The 14,542-nt window shown below is 40.3% G+C and overlaps 1 protein-coding gene across 2 annotated transcripts in view; it reads left to right on the plus strand.

Moving 5' to 3' along the window:
* fat1a (FAT atypical cadherin 1a) overlaps positions 1–14,542 on the plus strand; it is an 83,814-nt gene that overhangs the window by 65,748 nt on the left and 3,524 nt on the right. For both annotated transcript variants that reach the window (XM_079617379.1, XM_079617380.1), the window contains exons 13-26: positions 529–762; positions 2,567–2,956; positions 3,376–3,590; positions 4,014–4,151; positions 4,242–4,385; positions 5,080–5,277; positions 6,295–7,117; positions 7,201–7,332; positions 7,841–7,998; positions 8,966–9,422; positions 9,508–9,661; positions 10,462–10,572; positions 10,784–11,427; positions 11,553–11,690. In XM_079617379.1, coding sequence (XP_079473505.1) covers positions 529–762; positions 2,567–2,956; positions 3,376–3,590; positions 4,014–4,151; positions 4,242–4,385; positions 5,080–5,277; positions 6,295–7,117; positions 7,201–7,332; positions 7,841–7,998; positions 8,966–9,422; positions 9,508–9,661; positions 10,462–10,572; positions 10,784–11,427; positions 11,553–11,690 — 3,936 coding nt within the window. The remainder of the gene's footprint in view (positions 1–528; positions 763–2,566; positions 2,957–3,375; positions 3,591–4,013; positions 4,152–4,241; positions 4,386–5,079; positions 5,278–6,294; positions 7,118–7,200; positions 7,333–7,840; positions 7,999–8,965; positions 9,423–9,507; positions 9,662–10,461; positions 10,573–10,783; positions 11,428–11,552; positions 11,691–14,542) is intronic.

The raw sequence follows: 14,542 nt of genomic DNA on the forward strand, positions 1-14,542 counted from the left end.
AGTGCATGCAACCAAAACTTTGACACTTCAAAAAGTTGCTAAAAACATTGTAAACGTTTTACAACAGGATCACTTTATATGATGAACGAATATAATTTAGGCTTTTATTCACATATAACCATTGATCAATGCACATTCATAATCACATGAAATATGGTCAATTAAATGAGAAATATTTCAGGTTTCATCTTTGTTTGCATTTCGAAGTTTGCAAGTCTATTGGGTTTGAAGGTGAGTAAATGATGACAGAACTTCAATTAAAAGGGTTGCATAACTGCAGGGGTTCATAAAAGAGTTTGTGCAACCAAACGTTTTTACCTTTTGATGCAACACATTCTGACAGAGTTATGACCAATTTTGGACCAATGAGATTTCATAATGTGAAGGGCTACTCAGCACGACTCTGTGGTCACAGCTGGGTAGAAAAAAAAATCTCATAATTTACATAAAAGAGCTTTTATCTATTGTGACATTCTTATCACATCTGGTTAGGAGGACGCAGTGTAAAGTGTGTTTTTGTATTATCAGGTGAATTGAAAACACTTCTCCCTCTGGATCGTGAGGAAGAAGAAGTGCACAAGATGAAGGTGCGTGCTCTGGATGGAGGCGGACGCTTTTGTGAAGCAGAAGTTGAAATCACAGTCGAAGATGTTAACGACAATGCTCCGCAGTTCTCCTCTGACCCCTACACCTTCACTGTGTTCGAGAACACAGAGATAAACACACCTGTGGCTCGCCTGTATGCCTCGGACCTGGACACAGGTAAGATCTCCAGTTCCAGTACAATGAACAGTAACTTGTCAGTGTAACTTGTCACAATCAAGTCAGTGAATATAAATACATAGCTTTGCATGGAATGCTCGTGTGTCTTAATGGTCTGGTGGTAGAACTTTTGTTAAGCGTGTCAGATACGTTTTTGGATATATGTACAAATGTTCATCGCAAAGATGTGATTGTATGTAAAGAGCATGGACACATTTGTGTGCATTTTGTTTTGTGAATTCAGATTAGAGCGTTCGTCTTTGTGAAGACTGTGCATGAGCGCCAAGAGAACACTGTTGACAACACTCAGTCAAACAGGGCAGCACCTTTAATCTGAGAGAACACAAATTTCCATTTGCATAGATTCCTCTCTTATCTTTCTTTTGTTCTGTACTCTCTATCCTCAGAGACACATTGTGTGCTCAGTGTATATTCCAGACTCTATTTCACTTAAGCTCACCCTAAACAGCCTAAAAATATTATTCCTTCATTTTTTCAGCATGAGTGCCACATCCTTCATATCACTGGTTACTTTTTGAAAGCCCTTGATGTGGTAAAATAGTTCAACTCTATAGACTGCATCCGTGACATGTTTTACCTGCACTTACAATGGAGGTCTATGGGACTAACCTATAATAGCTGTACCGTAAACTGGAAATGATCATAAGAGGGAGTTTATTCAATGATCTATAGACTTGCATCATACTGAACTGTCATGAAGTAACTGCATTACAGTAATTTAGTCTGACTGAAACTTTGTAAAACACAAGAGATTGTGTTATCTGGCTATAATGAGAGAGTGTGTCTTGGTAGATAGAATTGTACTAGCAAGCCACAAATGAGGCTTACTCAAAAATGCATTAGAGGGATTAGTGTACTCTATCTTCATCTTGTTTTGCTTGTGTGTGTGCTTTTCTCAATACAATAAGTGGCACTCACTCACACTTCTTAATATGCTGCACAGGACAAGAGGTTTCACCACTGAATCCTTTGTAGGATGAATTTATAAGTCATTATAGTTGAGCAAATGAGACGGAGACACAGTCGAACTATGCAAATCATTATGACTGCTGGAGGCTTTGCTATTGATTTGAAAGCAGTTTAATTTGTGAAATGTATTGATCTTTTGGTAATCTTTATGAATTAGTTTCCTTTCTTAGTAGGAAATATGATTGTTTCAGTTGTGCATTAAATGAATGAATAATTGACTACTGTCATTTGTAGAGCCAGTTTTGCTGTATAACAACTCTACCATTCAAAAGTTTGGGGTCAGTAAGATAAAAAAAAAAAAAGAAAGAAAAAGAAATTAATATTTTTTCAGTGATGTGTTAAATTCATCTAAATTGACAGTAAGGATTTTATGTTACAAAAAAATTAATAAATTCTGTTATTTTGACCTTTCTATTCATCAAAGAATCCTGAAAAAAATTGTGCTTGTTTCCACAAAATATTAAGCAGCAAATTTTCAAATTTAATAAGACATATGTCTGGAGCAGCAATTCAGCATATTAGAATGATTTCAGAAGGAATGTGTGACTGAAGACTGGAGTAATGGCTGCATACAATTTTCCATTACAGGAATAAGTTACAATATAATAATATCATATTTCTTTGTATTGCAGTTTTGGTATATGTGTCAGACAATCAGAATCAAGATTTTAACAATGCTGCGGTGTAATTTGTATTAAACTAGATAAACCTTTTTTTTTTTTGAGAGAGAGAGAGAGAGAGAGAGAGAGGGATAAAACAAACCGACATATTGCATGTCTATATTAATCTCATTGTTCTTTGTGTGTGTGTTTAGGTTCTAACGCAGAGATCCTCTATTCACTGCTGGACTCTGCTGATGGTGTCTTCTCCATTGAGGAGGAGACGGGCGTCGTACGGCTGGATCGTCCTCTGGACCGTGAGCTCCAGTCGCTCTACACCCTCCGCGCCCGCGCCACCGACCGTGGTTCCCCGCGCCATCTTTCCTCTCTCACCACCGTCAGTGTTTCCATCTTGGATATTAACGACAACCCTCCAGTCTTTGAGCGGCGTGAGTACACTGCCACCATTGCTGAAGACATCCCGATGGGCACCCAGGTGTTGCGGGTGCACGCTGCCAGCCGAGAGACAGAAGCAGGCGCAGAGATTACATACGCCATTATCAATGGTAACGAGAGAGGAGCGTTCCGCGTCGACCCCAATACAGGTAAACACAGCAGCTTTGGTGAACCTATTGTGATCCCTGCAGCACTTGAGGATTCAAATGGTGCCTAAAATGGTGAACTATGTAGCATCTGTGAAATTCCTAAATCCTTATGGCATTCATACAAAACAAAGAACCTGGAGTACTTTAGTTTGTTCTTCTGCGACATTCCTTTTCTACTTTATTTTGTCCATTCATCCATCCATTTATATATATATATATCATTAAATTATTCATTGATTTATACATTTTATTTACCTGGAAAAAAATATTATTTAGAGAGGTGTATTTCATGTATTTTTTTTTTCATTCATTCATTCATTTATTTATTATTTAATTTATTTATATATTTTATTTAATTATTAAAATATGTTGTTATTTAGAGACTTTGTTATTTACACTCATTGTCCTTTTCTTCCCAGGTGGTGTCTTTGTTATCGAACCTTTGGACTACGAAACATCACATGAGTTTTATCTAACAGTGGAGGCTACAGATGGAGGCACACCGTCACTCAGCGACATGGCCACTGTGAACATCAACCTGACTGATGTAAACGACAACAGCCCCATCTTCAACCAAGACATCTACTCAGCCGTGATCAGTGAAGATGCAGAACTGGGAAAGACTGTGCTCACAGTGAGTCATTGGCTTTCTCTTTCTAAAGCACTTCTGATTTTATTGTGCCCTGCACAGGTCTCTGTGTTACATCATCTCCTAAAAATCAACACTGAGCAAAGAACACACACACTAAACAAACACAGTCCAATGTCAAACCAGAGCTTGGCGACTCGCCGCAATCTTTAATCTGTAGTCTTCTCTCACACTCTGGTCATTTATTAGAGATGTTCATGTCTTATCATGCTGAATATAAATTGTGAGTGTGAAAGTGAGGCTTTGATACCCAGCTCTGTTTCACTTGCGTGCCTTCTGATTTCCCTTGGGGGTCTCAGCCAATAGTTACTGACTCGCGAAGCAAGGACAAAATGCAGGGGTGCTGCATACCTGAGTCCGTGGCAATCTTTGTCTTAACCAGGTGTGTGTTTCTGTGTGTGCGTGAAGGTCATGGCCGACGATGCAGATGGTCCATCCAGTAATCAGGTGCGCTTCTCCATCATTGATGGCAATCAAGGCAGTCCTTTCACCATCGACCCCGTCAGAGGAGAGGTCAAGGTGGCTCGGCAGCTCGACAGAGAGAAGGTACAAAACACTCAGGTTTCTCAGCAGCAGGTGCATCGACAGTCTGTTGCTGAAACCTAATGATGACATTTTGTTTTGTTTGTTTTGTAGACTTCAGGTTACACGCTGACTGTGTTGGCCTCTGACAACGGAAGCCCGGCTCGATCCAGCAGCGCTACGGTCAATGTAGACGTCTCTGACATAAACGATAACCCGCCTCTCTTCTCTCAGGCTAACTACAGCATCATTATACAGGTCTGTGTCCTCAAAGGAGACGATACAGTGATTTCACTGTCAATAATTTCACTTGCGAAACCTTACCAGTGTAACCAGTGTAAACCTTAATCTTAAAGTTACACTGGTTTAGAGTCAAAATAAACTTAAGTTAAAAAAGTTAAACTAAAATTTAAATTAAAACCGAAAAACTACGCTAATTTTAAATATAAATACTTTAATAGAATATATAAAATAATATATATATATATATATATATATATATATATATATAATATATATGTCTAAAAATGTAAAGGTTAAAAATAAAAAATCTACATGACCTACCTAATCAACTATCTTGACCCATTCCTAGACAGAACCAAAAAAATAAAACTAACCAATAATATTATAGTCTACTTTTCCTGCTGCAATCTAATATCAATGGATAAATGTATATTTCTCAAGGATTATTGCATTTCATGCTGACATTCAGCATTGTGGAAGTTAAATCCATTGCGAATACCGTTTCCATTTGTCTTTGAAACATTGCTCTAAGGGAAAATATGATTAGTCACTAGAAATGTCTGTGCTTGCTTGCACATATCAAATATAATCATAGCTTCTCAATTTAGGTTGTAAGAAATGTTTAACATGCCAAATTTTCCTTAAGTGTAAAAAAACTGTGAATGTTGTAGGTCTATGTTCTAAAACACTTTCTGAATATGTTGTATAGGAGAACCAGCCAGGAGGTACCAGTGTTCTCCAGCTGACTGTGTCGGATCGTGATGCCTCCCACAATGGACCTCCTTTCACGTTTGCTATCATCAGTGGGAACGAGGGCAACGCCTTCCACATCACTCCTCGGGGCGCGTTGGTCTCAGTGGAAATGCTGAGCCGCCAGACTCAAGAGTTCTACCTCCTACAGGCCCAGGTGAGACCTCAAGTCTCTCTCTCTGATTCTCCAACTATAACTGAAGCTGTAGGGGTCTTGTTCACTTTGCATTGGACGTCTGAAGGGATAGATCAGCAATAGAGCGGAGGTGAAGCTTATTCAGTATTCCCCGCACAGGCCAGGCATGGGCAATAGAGTAAGACGAAGGAGCAGGCATGAAAAGCTGAGCAGAGGAGTGGACCTGTAAGGAAATAATTACATCAGTCTCTGTCTCAGTCACCTCCTCTTCTGGGTGCTCTGTTTCAGTTGTAATAAATCTTATTCTGACCAAGGCTAGAATTATTATTATATTTATATTAAAACATGATTTATTTCTTTGATGGCAAAGCTGAGTTTTCAACATTATTACTCTTGTCTTCAGTGTCACATGATCCTTCATTCTATTATGCTGATTTTGTGCTCAAGAAACATTTATTATTATTATCAATGTTGAAAATAGTTGCTTAATATTTTTGTTGAATTTGTGATACATTTTAGAAAGGACATCAAAATTAGAAAGAAAATAAGTTTAAAAGAACAGCATTTATTAGAAATAGAAATATTTTTAATAATGTAAGACATATTTTGTAATAAAAGTTTTACGGTCACTTTTGATCAATTTAATACATCAATGCTTAGTAAATGTGTGCGTGTGTGCGTGCGTGCGTGCGTGTGTGTGAACTGAGAAATTTGCTGAGAATAGTCTACTGTGCCAAAAGTAAATCCAGGCTCAAGTGCTCCCTCTACTGACCGTGACTGGCACTTATTATCAGCCTCTCCATGCAGAAGGTTCAAAGACGTTTTACTCTTAATACTCAATTATACTTCAAACAGCTGACTTGATTATTAGTCTTTCAACATATGGTGCCAAATTATCAAGTTTTTAGTTAACGTTTATGATGCATGCTGTTTTGTGCTGTAAAGTGAGATACATCATAGATGGCTGTGAAAACAATCAACTGTCTTGAAATACTCTGAATATTCTGAATCCTTAGTCTCTTGACTCTTTTGCCCTAGGTAACGGACAGCGGTCGGCCTCCGTTGGTCTCCACGGCGTTTGTGAGTGTTCGTTTAATTGAGGAGAGCATCTACCCTCCTGTCATTCTTCCCCTGGACATCTTCATCACCACTGCAACAGACGAATATTCAGGCGGAGTCCTGGGTAAAATCCACGCCACCGATCAGGATGTTTACGACACTCTAACTTACAGCCTTGCGCCCGATAGTTCCTCCGCCTCCGAAAACTCCGGCCTCTTCTCCGTCTCCGATGCTGATGGGAAACTCGTGGCCCGTGGGAATCTGGACGCTGGTCAATACGTCCTTAACATTACAGTGACAGATGGTCGCTTTACTGCAGCTGCCCGAGTCAATATTCATGTACGGCAGGCCACAGCACAAGCGCTCGATAACTCCTTCGCTGTGCGTTTCTCTGCAATAGCCCCAGAGGAGTTTATTGGAGATTATTGGCGCAACTTTTTGCGGGCTTTGCGGAATATCGCCGGTGTCAGACGCGGAGACGTACAGTTAGTCAGCTTGCAACCTGCTGCTGATGCATCCGGTGACCTGGAAGTACTTCTAGCTTTAGAGAGGTCAGGAAGTCCATTCCAGCCCCAGGAAGTGGTGTACAGGAAGCTAAACGCCTCAGTTGGGGTAATCGAAGAGATGACTGGGGTCCGTATTGTACGAGTTGTAAAGAAACTCTGTGCCGGTTTGGACTGTCCGCTTAGTTACTGCCAAGAGACGGTTTCTTTGGAGACGGGAGCAGTGTCGGCCTACAGCACTGCCAGGATTAGTTTTGTTACTCCACGTCACATGCGCACATCCAAATGTCTCTGTGAAGGTAAATATGCAGACACAAAATATGTATTTCACTTCCAGGCAAGAGATAATGTTAGCATGTTAACCCTTTATGTGTGATTATAGGAGCTGAGTGTCCTGTCTTGAGTAAACTGTGTGAGGGAAGCCCCTGTCCTGATGGCATGGAGTGTGTAGAAGACCCCATGCACACCAAATTCAGATGCATCTGTCCTGAGGGAAAACAGGAAGAGTGCTCAGGTATGAACACACATTTCTTTGCCTTCATGCACCTTAGTGCAACTCACACTCTTTATTAAAGCACTGTATTGAAATCCCATCCTTTTATTGGTAGTACTTGCTAAGTCAAGTATCAGTATTGCTCAAATTAAACTTCAGTACATAACTCAACCTGCTGTATTTGTGCTACAGACAAAAAAAAATCTGATTGGTAGAATGTTAAGGCCGATTCACACTGCACCGGCAGACTGTCACAGTCACCAGATTACAGCACGTCACTTCTCAGGCATTCTAAATCCGATTCGGCATGTTCAATTGGTGAAAACAAGCTCCGACAGACCCCAACAGGGGTAAGACACTGATCCGACAAAACCCGACGAAGTGTCTGTCACCGTCTGTCGGCATCTGTCGGTGCGGTGTGAATTTGCCTTTAGCTGTATCAAACAGATGATGTCATTGCAATGGAAATTGCATCAAATATGTATTTTTGGGTAACATCACTTGTTTTGGTTTTCTCTCTGTGTTGTAGAGCCTCAGTCCTTAACATTCAGTGGAAATGGATATGCACGGTACAGGCTGATGGAGAACGAGAATAAAGAAGAAATGAAGCTGTCCCTCAGACTGAGAACGTACTCCACCCACGCTACTGTCATGTATGCCAAAGGCACAGACTACAGCATCCTGGAGGTGAGTGTGTGCTCTTAACCCCCTCAATCATTCCAAAAAAAAGAAGAGGAAAAAGAAAGGGGAGTTATTTTGGAGCTGGGAGAAGAGAGGGGAGCTCTTTCTCACGCATTCCCCCTTTGGTGAGGGGAAACCACACAACTGACAGATATAGCAAAGGAGCCTGGGACTGAAATGCAAGCAGTGTCATCTCCCTGCTGTTACATTATAATAATGTGTAGCTGTTTCTGCGTCTCCCTGAAGCATCATTCCACATTTCATCTGTTTAATCTTTTTTAACTGTCTGATATCACATCTGAAGTACTTTCTAGTTGTATCTATTTGGCTATAAAGTTTTTATAGGCACACATTTTTGGGCATCAGAAGCTAGTTGTGTCAAACAACGGTGCTGACACCGAGTATACCTGTGATGCCCTAAAATGTGCAAAATAAATAATAATACAAATTCTAAAACATGTTACATGTGCTTAGATGGCCTTAGGATGCTTACTAGGTTTTGAGACACCTATTTAAATTCATTCATACAACTTAATGGGAAATATAATTATTTTATGTTTTAAATATTATAATTAGATTGTTAAAGAGTTATTTATTGTTTTATTATAATTTTGTAAATTATCATTTTAAATAAAAAATTGACTAATAATAGGCTTATAGTAAATTTGAGATACTTTTTTTTACTTTACCCCAGATGAGTGCGATTGCTGATTAGCATAAGGTCAGCATGAAAGACAAAACTATGCGTGTTTTTTACATTTACATTTACATTTATTCATTTAGCTGACGCTTTTATCCAAAGCGACTTACAATTGCTATATATCAGAGGTCGCACACCTCTGGAGCAAGTAGGGGTTAAGTGTCTTGCTCAGGGACACATTGGTGTCTCACAGTGGATTCGAACCCGGGTCTCTCACACCAAAGGCATGTGTCTTATCCATTGCGCCATCACCACCCCTTTTTTTTTTTTCAGATTGTGAACGGCCGCCTACAGTACAAGTTTGACTGTGGCAGTGGACCTGGTGTGGTGTCCGTCCACAGTACCCTGGTCAGTGACGGAGAGTGGCACACAGTCTCACTTGAGGTAGACGGCAACTACGCCCGGCTGGTCCTGGATCAGGTCCACGCTGCATCCGGAACAGCTCCAGGCACTCTCCGCACCCTTAACCTAGATACCAGCATGTTCTTTGGGGGTCATGCACGGCCGGCGTCCGGCTCAGGAAGACTTGTGGTAAATGGGCTGCGGGGTTGTCTGGAGGGGATTGTGTTTAATGGGAGGGAGCTGCCACTGTCTCAGGTTCGAGGGGTTCACTCAGTGCTGGAGGAGTTGGTCGAAGCGGCTCCCGGGTGCAGCTTGGCTCCTCCAGTCCAGGGATGCTCCAGTAACCCCTGCACCAATGGAGGCACATGTTCATCACTGCCTAATGGAGGTATGCATGGTGTTTCTTTGGATTTGAATCATTGTGTTTATATATAGGACTGACTAATATGCTGTGCTCTCATGTGCTGTTGTAGGATATTTCTGTAAGTGCACTGCTGCGTTCATGGGTACTCACTGTGAAGTTACTATCAGCCCCTGTGCTTCTAATCCCTGCCTCTATGGAGGCACATGTATCCCACGAGGAGGAGACTTTTACTGCCAGTGCAGAGGACAGTACTCTGGCCAACGGTAAGAGCACATGCACATATGACCACATATTGGTGGTTTTTAGGAGATTTAGGTGTAAATTCATGGCATTGTCTATGGACATGTTCAGAAAACTTTTCTGTATTTTCTAATAGTGTTCAGATACATTTTGTTTTAAATTTGAACATTAATATTTTATTTTGTTTGATCACTTAAAACTTTGTATATATATATAAATAGACTTTAATATAAAGCCATAGAGTGGCTTCAGTGTCTAGATATTTTGGGGCAGCTGTACACTTTCAGAATACACACATATTCATCATTCTCTATTACTGTATGTGACTGATGTTTACTTGTCATGCTTTTTCTTTTTAAATGATAAAATAATTAGACTAAGAAAGAAGAACAGGATGTAGTGCAAAGTAAAATAGTTTGATAAGTTTGATATTTCATTAAATTATTTTTTTATTTTTTTCATTTTAATTACATTGTGTATACTCCAGATATGTAGCCAAGTAAAAGTAAGCTCTGTCAACATTTCCATTAATTAAACTTCATTAATATGCATAGTCTGACTCAAACATAAGAAAGATACTTCAGAGATCCATGCGGCATTCTCAGTAATTCCTGGTAAATTGGAAATTTAATCAGAAGCTTTGGGACACGATGTGATTGGTTTTCAGATTTAATTCAGCAAGACAGAATCAATTTTCTCTTTGAGAAATTTGTATTGCAATTAAAAACTATCCAAACCGTTCTTTCGTATTTAAAGTTTATCTAAATGTGTGCGTGTGTGAAGTTTCTGACTAACAATTTGGCTCATATTAATTGTCTATCAGGTGTCAGCTGGGTCCATACTGCACAGATAACCCGTGTAAGAACAGCGGCAAGTGCATTGATAGCCTGGATGGCCCTGTTTGTGAGTGTGAACCAGGTTTTCAAGGAGACAGGTAAATCTTTTGATCCATCTTATGAACCAATGAGACTGCTAAAAATTCACATGAATAAATTACATTTTAAAATATATTGAAAAAAGAAAGGTTATTTTAAATTGTAATAATTTTCCATATTACAGTTTTTGCTCTATATTTATCAAAATAGCATTGGTGAGCACAAACGATTTCTTACCGATGCCATGTTTGTGTGTGTTTATGTGTTTAGGTGCCTCAGTGATGTAGATGAGTGTCTGAAGAACCCTTGTGGCAATGGTCACTGCCAGAACACATACGGCTCCTTCAACTGTAACTGCTCCACGGGCTACAGTGGGCAGCATTGTGAACTCCGTTCCGAAATCCGTAACGAATTTGTCTCCACCTCTTGGAACATCGGCCTGGAGGAAGTAATTGGAATCGTCGTTTTCGTCGCCAGCATCTTTTTTCTTGTCCTCCTCTTTGTCATGATTCGCAAGCGCATTTGTCGACGCTCAAAATCCAAATCTGACGACGACGACAATCTCAGGGTAGGCACAGGGGCCCCCCACGCTTTCCTCCATCGACCGTACTTCGACTCCAAACTCAACAAGAACATCTACTCCGACATCCCGCCGCAGGTCCCCGTACGGCCCATCTCCTACACACCCAGCATTCCAAGCGACTCCCGCAACAATCTAGACCGCAACTCCTTTGAGGGCTCAGCCATACCGGAACACCCAGAGTTCAGCACATTCAACCCCGACTCGGTACACGGGCACAGGAAGACAGTGGCTGTCTGTAGTGTAGCGCCTAACCTGCCTCCTCCCCCACCCTCCAACTCGGTGTCTGACAGCGACTCCATACAGAAGCCCAGCTGGGATTACGACTACGATGGTACGTATGGAGAATCTGTAATCTGGAGAATGTTGTGCATGTGACTTGTGACATGTGTGATTGTAAAACAATCCATTTCATGGGCTCAGTAAGTAAGTGATGTGACTGTTTTCTTCTCCTCACAGCTAAAGTAGTGGACTTGGACCCGTGTCTAAGTAAGAAAATGGTGGAGGACAGTGCCTGTCACCCTTACAACACCAGAGGCAGCATGTCTGAGGTCCACTCTCTCAGCTCCTTCCAGTCCGAGTCCTGCGACGACAATGGTACGTTTGCTTTTACACAGATGACAGATAGGTCGTAATCAGCCAGTTAAACTGCAAATTATAAGTGAAATACTTGACATGTTTTTATGCTTTTTTTTTTCTCCAGATATCAGAATTATTTATATAGAATGTCTCTCTGTAACAAGATAAAAATAATAAAAAGGCTATGTTTTGAATGGAGCACTAGTGTACTACATACTGCGATACAAACAGTATACACTGAATGCTGCCTACTAATTTAAAATAATTGTGTGCAAAAAAAAAAGCGCTTCAAATAGTAGGACGCTGCATTAGTGTGAACAGTAGTGGCCATAACTGCAAACTCATCTTACTGCGAAATATATCATTTATCATTTCGACTCATCTTTTCTTAAGAAAAAAACTGTTTAAAGGCTGAAATGTGAAGTTTATCATTTCATATTTTTTTAGGTTTTGTCAACTTTTATTATTATTATTAGAACTAAAGTTGTTGTTTTTTAAATGTATGTTTTTATGGTTCTTTTTACGGTTTAGGATGTTACCATAGACATTAGAGTCCTCTTTCACCAGTCCAGCGTTTGCAAGTATGAGTAGGATGTGCTACACACACTACCACTACTTGTTTAGTTTGAGCAGTGTTTAGTTATCACCTCATATTTAAAACTGTCATATTGCCGATCATATGTGTTAAAACTTTGATCAAAATATCTGATATTATTTCTGATAATTTGGCATACTAGAGAGATCAACAGGAAATTTGCAAACTGCACAGTAAATAGTGTTCATGTGCTATTCTGAACATAGCCTACATTTCTTGCATGCTCTTCTTAGTAGACAGACCCCTATACAGTTCGGTTACTGTTTTTTTGTGTGTTTTTTAACATCTGCTAACCCTGTCTGTCTTTATTTTACTGATGTAACTGAGTGTAAAGGGTGATATGTTTTGGGTCATGTGTTATGTCGTTTCTCTCTCTCTTCCTTATCGCTGCACTGGGGCTTCAGCTCCCATTTGGATCAAATCTCACCACAGACACAGAGCAAGGTTTTAAATAGAGGCCTGCTCGTAAGTGAACATTCGCCCACGGTGAAAGGAAGTGATCACTAAAAGCCCTGTGAAATTCTCAATGCATAAAAAGAAGAAAGCATGTCTTCCCTCCAAACCCCCTCACCTTTTTGTTGCGCAGTTGCTCTCGGCAGCTTCTCGTACGTTTTTCATCAGTTTAAGGCAACATCTGAGAATGACCTATATAGCATCTCTATTAGTTATCTGTGTGAAATTCATGTTTTGGATCTCTTCTCTTTTTTACCCCTTCCCTTTGTTTCTCTTAATGAAGCCAATGGATGGTTGAAGACATCAGCTCAGAGTGTAAAAGCAGGGTATGAAAAGTACACATGATGGGTCTCTCCAGCACACATCATTCCTGTTGATCCTGATAACTGTATCTGAAGGCTCTTTCACATGACTCGTGGCAGCGTTCCCCAGTGCGGTGAACTACAGGGCACAAACTGTCAAGCTATAGTGTGCGCTCAAGTCGAACGTTGTAACAGTGCTTGAAGTAAACAGTTTCAGCTTTGAACCAGTTGCTGCTGACCTTTCAAACAAAGCTAATTGTTAGCGGACAAATCGTTAAGATGTCATTATGAGGCCAGTGTCAGTGCGAAAAGGAAAACAAGATTAATTCAGTGCATATCTAGTCAAAGGTGTTTATATCATCAGACTCTGAGAATAATCCTCATATTATGCATGTTAGATTGGTCGATCAAATCAGCGAATGATGCTTGTGTTGAGAAGTTTGTTGAAGCTAGAGTTGCGTGTCATTTTAGTATTATTTATATACGATTATAGTATTTATTCATATTTTTAATTGGCTTTTATTAGGGATGCGCGATATATCGGCCACCATATCGGTATCAGCTGATATATGTTCATTTTTTGTTAACGTTATCGGCCTGATAAGAAAATTTGAAAACAACATGTATAATCTGTTAGTGGATTTTGATTTGAAGTTTTAAACACGCCTAGTTGAAGCCCTGACGGAAGTCATGTGAGAGGGACGAAGTCGTCTAACCTTTGAAGCTTGACCCTCATTTGACCTTTTCAACCCCTGATCTTGACCTAACAACTCCCCCACTAAATCTCTGATATATACTAATGCATTGTATTGAACAGATTATCCATATTTCCTTATGGCCATGTACCCGCATATTCCTCTAAAACGTCAACCATGCTTATTTCATTTTCCTCCATCTGTTGGTTTTGGCTTGGGGCCAGAGAGAGTGTCTTTGTTCTCTTTTTATCTTTGAGAATTTTCCTGATCCTTCCTTCCATCTCTCTGTTAATGTGTGTAATCATGAGCACAACGTCAGCCGTCACTCCCACTCTCCTCCACCAGAGCTCAACCCAGACGTGTTCCCTACGGACACAACCAAATCCCTCTGCCATTAACCCATCCCTCAGATCACACCCTTGTCAGAAACCAGAATCCCATAAAACCAGAGTCAGTATCTGTTGTTCAAACGTGCTGGCAAATCAAATCAAATCCATCAGTTTTGTCAGATGTCAGAATGCCACGTCTCATCGTAAGAACCGCTTTTGTCTCCGTTTCCTCTCTCCCTCGCAGTCTTGACTTCTAGTGTTTCTTTCCTGTCATGTTTACTTCTGAAAAATTAATGTTAGATTTCTTTTATCTGCCCTTCTTACAAGCCTCCCTAGTGACAGTAATCCACCTTGTCAGCTCTGTTGTTGACTCGGTGGAGAAAGAAGGTATTCTTTTGCTGCTTCATTGCTGATTATTGAGTGTCTGTTTTAGTGTTCGGTGGGTGATTATTAGCTGTCCAAAATGCCATTTTCTTCACCCATACCACATCTACAG

The sequence above is a fragment of the Phoxinus phoxinus genome (genome assembly GCF_949152265.1).
Source record: "Phoxinus phoxinus genome assembly, chromosome: 6".
In the NCBI taxonomy this organism is placed as follows: domain Eukaryota; kingdom Metazoa; phylum Chordata; class Actinopteri; order Cypriniformes; family Leuciscidae; genus Phoxinus; species Phoxinus phoxinus.